Raw genomic sequence first — 5152 nt, 5'->3', positions numbered from 1 at the left:
GCCGCATTGCTTAAATGTGAATCATAACATAACAGTTCGAGGATTTAGTCATAAATGGTCACATTCCCAAAAGTAACTTACCAAAATAATTATTTAAAAAAAAAAAATCAAAACCTGTTTGTAGGAACCTCTGGAACTCAATAATTTTAAACCAAATAATAGAATTTCATTCAGCAGTTCGTGATTTGATAGATACAGCTGGTTTGTCATTTGGGCTGCAGAGAATTATGCTTTTCACTCTAATCTTTAAATTTGTACTGGTTTTAGGCGTTAAGATGGCTGGTTAATACGTATAATATTTAGCATGTCTAACCATTGCAGTTACATTTGCTGTGCCTCACTGAGCTCGTTGGAAATGAATGATGCTGCAGACATAGAATCATAGAATAGTTTGGGTTGGAAGGGACGTCTAAAGGTCATCTAGTCCAACCCCCCTGCCGTGGGCAGGGACATCTTCAACTAGAGCAGGTTGCTCAGAGCCCTGTCCAACCTCACCTGGAATGTTTCCAGGGATGGGGCATCCACCACCTCTCAGGGCAACCTGGGCCAGTGCTTCACCACCCTCAGCATAAAACAGTTCTTCCTTATATGTAGCTGAAGATGTGGAGACTAAAGTATGAGGCACTTAAAGTTCACTTTTTACAGGGTTTTATTTTAAGTGCTTTAAAGGTTTAGAAGGTAGTTCTCATTTTCTAAAGGGATGTCTGAATTTAGAAGCTTCGTTCAGTATCGTGGACTTTGCTGTGTGTGAAAGGGCCAAGCCCCTACAGCCTAGGGGTTAAACACCAGGAGCCTGAAGCTGAGGGTCTCAACTCTGGGACTTTCATGGGACCGTAAGGCAATTAGATGCCAAATCCATGTCAGACTTTAGGATTTTGGGGGTCTGTTCGCTGAGACTACTTTGAAAACTCTTAGGAGCCTATAGATCCGTTGGCTGTTAAGTCCAGCAAAGATTTTATAACGCAGAGACAGGTCCTTGATGTAAAGCTGGAGGACTATCTTTTCCTGAGCTGGAAAGCTGGACTCCATCTCTTCTTGGTCATTCTCCCTGGACAGTTAATGGAACTCTTCTGCCTATGTCAAATAAGGCTGAATGCAGAGGTGACGGTGCAGTGTACGTGGTACGAACGTTTCTTGTAAGACGACAGCGAGGAGGGGTTGGGGCAGGACTGAGCTCGCTGTTGGAGTACAGAGAAAGCACTAAGAAGCTTGTAACCACTTATTGTTTGCACCCTTGGTGACTGGTAAGTTAGGACCCTTGACATTTGAGGGAACTGAACCTTTGTTAATCCTCACTCGTGCCATGTAGATGATGTACTTTGATGGATTTGCACAGTAACCAACTGCAGGGAAATCTGTGGAGAAGGGTTTTGCCCCAGAACGTCAGCAAGTATTTTCCCTTTGAGTTTGTCAGAGAATTTAAGGAGTAAAAGCAGGGAACAACCTTTAGTTTCCTGGTACTGGGTTTTGCTTCGTTTCTGTACTTCTGTGCTACCCTGGATACTGTGTGCCCCTGAACGGACGCGGGTCTTATCGAGAGGCTCTTTACAGCTCAAAGGAGCAGTCGGACCCACGTGGGTGAGTTGGCGTTTGATATAATCCCCGGTCCAGTGTGGTTATCAGGACCCGAGACTGGAAGAACGGACTTGAAATATGCAACTGGAACAAACACATGCATGAATTTTTATATTCGTGGTGGAGTGAGAATGTAGTGTTTTCTATAAACCAAAGGTAGGGATTAAAAAACACTGCTTGGAGAACTGGAAGGCAGCATATCAAAAGCAAAGCGAGCCTGAGGATCAGAGGGACTTTCCTAGAGCTGGGCAACAGAGCACATCGGGTGCAGGTCACATTCGAGGGTAGGTGAGGCAGGTGGAAAGAGCAGCGAGCTCAGCTAGCGAGAGCAAAATGCAGGTCTTCTGGGGAACAGGACGCTTTGAGTGGAGAAGCAGTAGCTTTTCAGCCTGCAAAATGAACAAGAAGTAAAGCGCTGGGTGTTATAAAGCCTGCGTGAAAAAGCAAGCAACTGTATTTTGACAGGAGCCAAGGGACACTAGGCAGCAAGTGAGAATGTACGTTCAGCTTTTCAGAGTAGAAGACAATTTGTGAGAAGACCATTCCTCCAAGCCTAATTACTGTAGTTTCTTATTCTGTCAACTGTGGTGTCCAAAAATCAAAGGTTTGTAGTTTGTTTCCTTTGAGTAATGCAAGTTTCTATAAACCTTTGCCTTCATACTTCTAGAATGGAATTGATAGCAGCTGTAAGGAAGATCAATCAGTTACCACTTTGGAGAAGAAAAAACATCCAGTCACTGCTGCAGTGAGAATTCCTCTGTTTTCCAGCTTTAATTTTTTTCTCCCCCTCAGGCAGGAATATTTCAATAGTGATCCTATTCCGTCAGGGATATTTTGTATTATAAAATAATTTTGCGTTATTACAGAGCAAGCCAGTTAGTTTCACTGTGGTGGCTGTTTTAACTATGTTTTTTACCCAGTCCAAGCCTGAATCTTGGGCTTTGCTAGCGTTTCTCCCGTCCTGATTTGGACAGACAGGCACGTTTCACCTGGGAAGGCACATACCCTGCATTTTCCTTTAATTTGTTAGTTATTCCTTGTCACCTAAGACGAGTGTGAGCTGTGTGAGGAGGCTTCATCTTTCCTCCTTCAGCGTAGAAGAGACTCTGCTGTACGTATTTAAATTCAGTTGGTTTAACTTAACCTGTTTGATATGAAATTGCAGTAGGGGAGAAACAAGTTGGAAGCTGACGTTGATCTTAGCTAGAAAGCAGAAACTAACAGCAACAGCCTCTGTCTGGTGCATGTCCAAGAGACTTGAGGCTCCTTCCTTCTAGAAGCCAGACCTTACGTTGTTTGCGACAGCGAACAGCCAGTGCGTCAGTAGCTGCGCGTGGGATTTCTGCCACCAGCTGTGTGAGGTGGTTACAAAACCTCAGGTCAAACATTACAAAAACTTTCTCGTAGGCTTGAAGCCTCTGCAGCGTCAAGAGAACCTGTGGAGTGTGTGTAGCGTAGCGTGCACCTGGCTCAGACTCCGAGTTTAACAGGAGAAGAGGCACAAGGTAGCGAGCGTAGAGCTTCAGATCTTACTGAGATTGTGTTTGGCTTGAGGCCCAAACCATGTACCTTCCCAATTCTGTGACATTTGGACAGCACTTTGCAGAATACTCTAGGGTGATAAGGACACTCTGAATTCCAAACTTCGTAAGTGTATTTTCCTCTAATTGTTGTTATTAGGAGATGTAATCTCTAGTGATAGAGTTCAGAAGTCAGACTGAGTTACTTAAATCCCTTTCCGATGAAATACCATTTCCCCTTTCTTCAGAAGACAGAGACACCCCTGTCTGACAAAAAAAGAATAAAGAGATGCCAGTGAATATACGATGTATTTCTTAACTCAGGTAATTTAATTTGATCAAACAAAAAAAGTCAACATTTGAGTTTGATGTAAGTTTAATCTGAACAAATTGATTTAAAAATACAGTATAAATAATTCTTAACTTATATAAAACTTGATTAAGAATTCATTTTTGTTTTTGTTTTTTTTTTACTAACTTTACAAAAGAGCATTATTGAACAAGAAGCAAGACATTTTAACTATGGCCTTTTTGTTAAGACATAAAATATGTACACACTCACAGTACTTTTCTTTGTGCAAAATCTGTACTGACTGATAGATTGTACCTTTCTGTACAAAGACAATTTCAGCTTACTTTGCATAGCAGAAAAGCAACACAAAACCCACTAGATACATAACTTTGTTGCAGTAATACTTCAGGTAAGCCTTTTGGAAAAGTTATTAGACGTTAACTTTCTCATTAAGAGCCAGTTTTAATTCTAAAGCATTAATTAAGGCTATTCCAGTACTGAGGTCTTGCCAATACACGTCCAAAACACACACTGTCCATCATACAATCCAAGACGTGTGCAGCGTGTTACCAGTAATTATGCCTGCTAACACATTCAGCAATTTGATATCCCAAAATTAGTCTTCTGACACTTCAAGTTTTCGTTGAGGAATATACAGAGTTCCTTGAGAGATTCTGTCGGTACCATCTGAATTTGCAGATAGTGAAGAGACTGTGTTCGGCCCTCCTGGTGTGCGGAAAAAATTTTCTGTAACTGTCGGGGGCTCTTGGAGTTCCTTTGGAACGCAAGGCTAAAGAGAAGAGAGAAAATTACTTTCATTTAAGGGGAAGGGGGAAAAAAGTGAATTCTAGTTTTAGGTTTCTGCAGGATGTTAGCAAACTAATCTTTTTTCCTGAAATCTAAAAACTTAACAACTCTTTACTGAGAATAATATACCTGTATTCCTTGATATATCTATAATTATATATATATATAAAAAAAATCAATTAAATAACAATCTGGTTTCTCTAATCCCCTCCTATCTCCTTTTTTAATACAAACAGATCTTAGGCAATACAGTATTACACAGAATACACAGACAAACTTCCCATGGAAAAAAAAATACTCTTTTCAAATCCCCTACCTATTAGAAAAAGTTAACATTAAACGCAAGAACTTGAGAGTAGAGTAGGAGAGTAACAAGGAAAGATCAAGTAACAAATAGACAATTTGTTAGTAAGTGTCATCTCGATCTATGCAAAATCCTCCCTCTAAAATAGTTGTCTCTTCACATCTTGTCATCTTCCAGCTGGCTCCACTTCCACAACAAATAAGATACTTGTTCTTCCTTTCTGACCTCTCAGTTATATCGTACTTACGCTGGCCTTCACTGCCAGCTCTTTTTGGGCAGTGCTGGTTTACGAAGATTAAAAAAATGTTTATTTAAAAATTTTACCTGCTGTAAAGGAATTACTGCACTGTAATTCCCACTCGACCCACCGCGGTCAAGAAGCTGCAATGTATTTTTACTTACCTTCTCTTCTTGCAAGTTCATGTTTTCTGAGCTATGGCTAACGTTTTCTGGTTGTGAAGAGACTGGCATGTGCTGAAGAACAGGATTTGCAGGAACTTGCACGCCAGCAGGTATTAGTCCTACGTGTTGCAGTGTAAAGTTCAGAACTGAAGAACTTTGGGCAGAACTGGTACTGCTTGAAGTGAGACAGGAGTTGCTCAGTACAGGTGCAGCAGCTATAGAAGTTGGTGACAGCATTATATTCAAGGGTGT

At 41.1% G+C, this 5152-nt stretch overlaps 1 protein-coding gene across 1 annotated transcript in view; it reads right to left on the bottom strand.

Annotated features, from left to right (window-relative positions):
• Nucleotides 1–4003: 4003 nt before the first annotated feature.
• E2F8 (E2F transcription factor 8) overlaps nucleotides 4004–5152 on the bottom strand; it is a 10413-nt gene continuing 9264 nt past the window's right edge. The window contains 2 exon segments of the mRNA XM_009334532.1: nucleotides 4004–4177; nucleotides 4901–5152. The exon segment at nucleotides 4901–5152 is cut by the window's right edge and continues 24 nt beyond it. Of these exon segments, the coding sequence (XP_009332807.1) occupies nucleotides 4004–4177; nucleotides 4901–5152 (426 nt within the window).

The sequence above is a fragment of the Pygoscelis adeliae genome, unplaced genomic scaffold (assembly GCF_000699105.1).
Source record: "Pygoscelis adeliae isolate BGI_AS28 unplaced genomic scaffold, ASM69910v1 Scaffold171, whole genome shotgun sequence".
In the NCBI taxonomy this organism is placed as follows: Eukaryota; Metazoa; Chordata; class Aves; order Sphenisciformes; family Spheniscidae; genus Pygoscelis; species Pygoscelis adeliae.
Note: the sequence above shows the minus strand (reverse complement) of the source record. Positions and strands in the feature narration are given on the sequence as shown.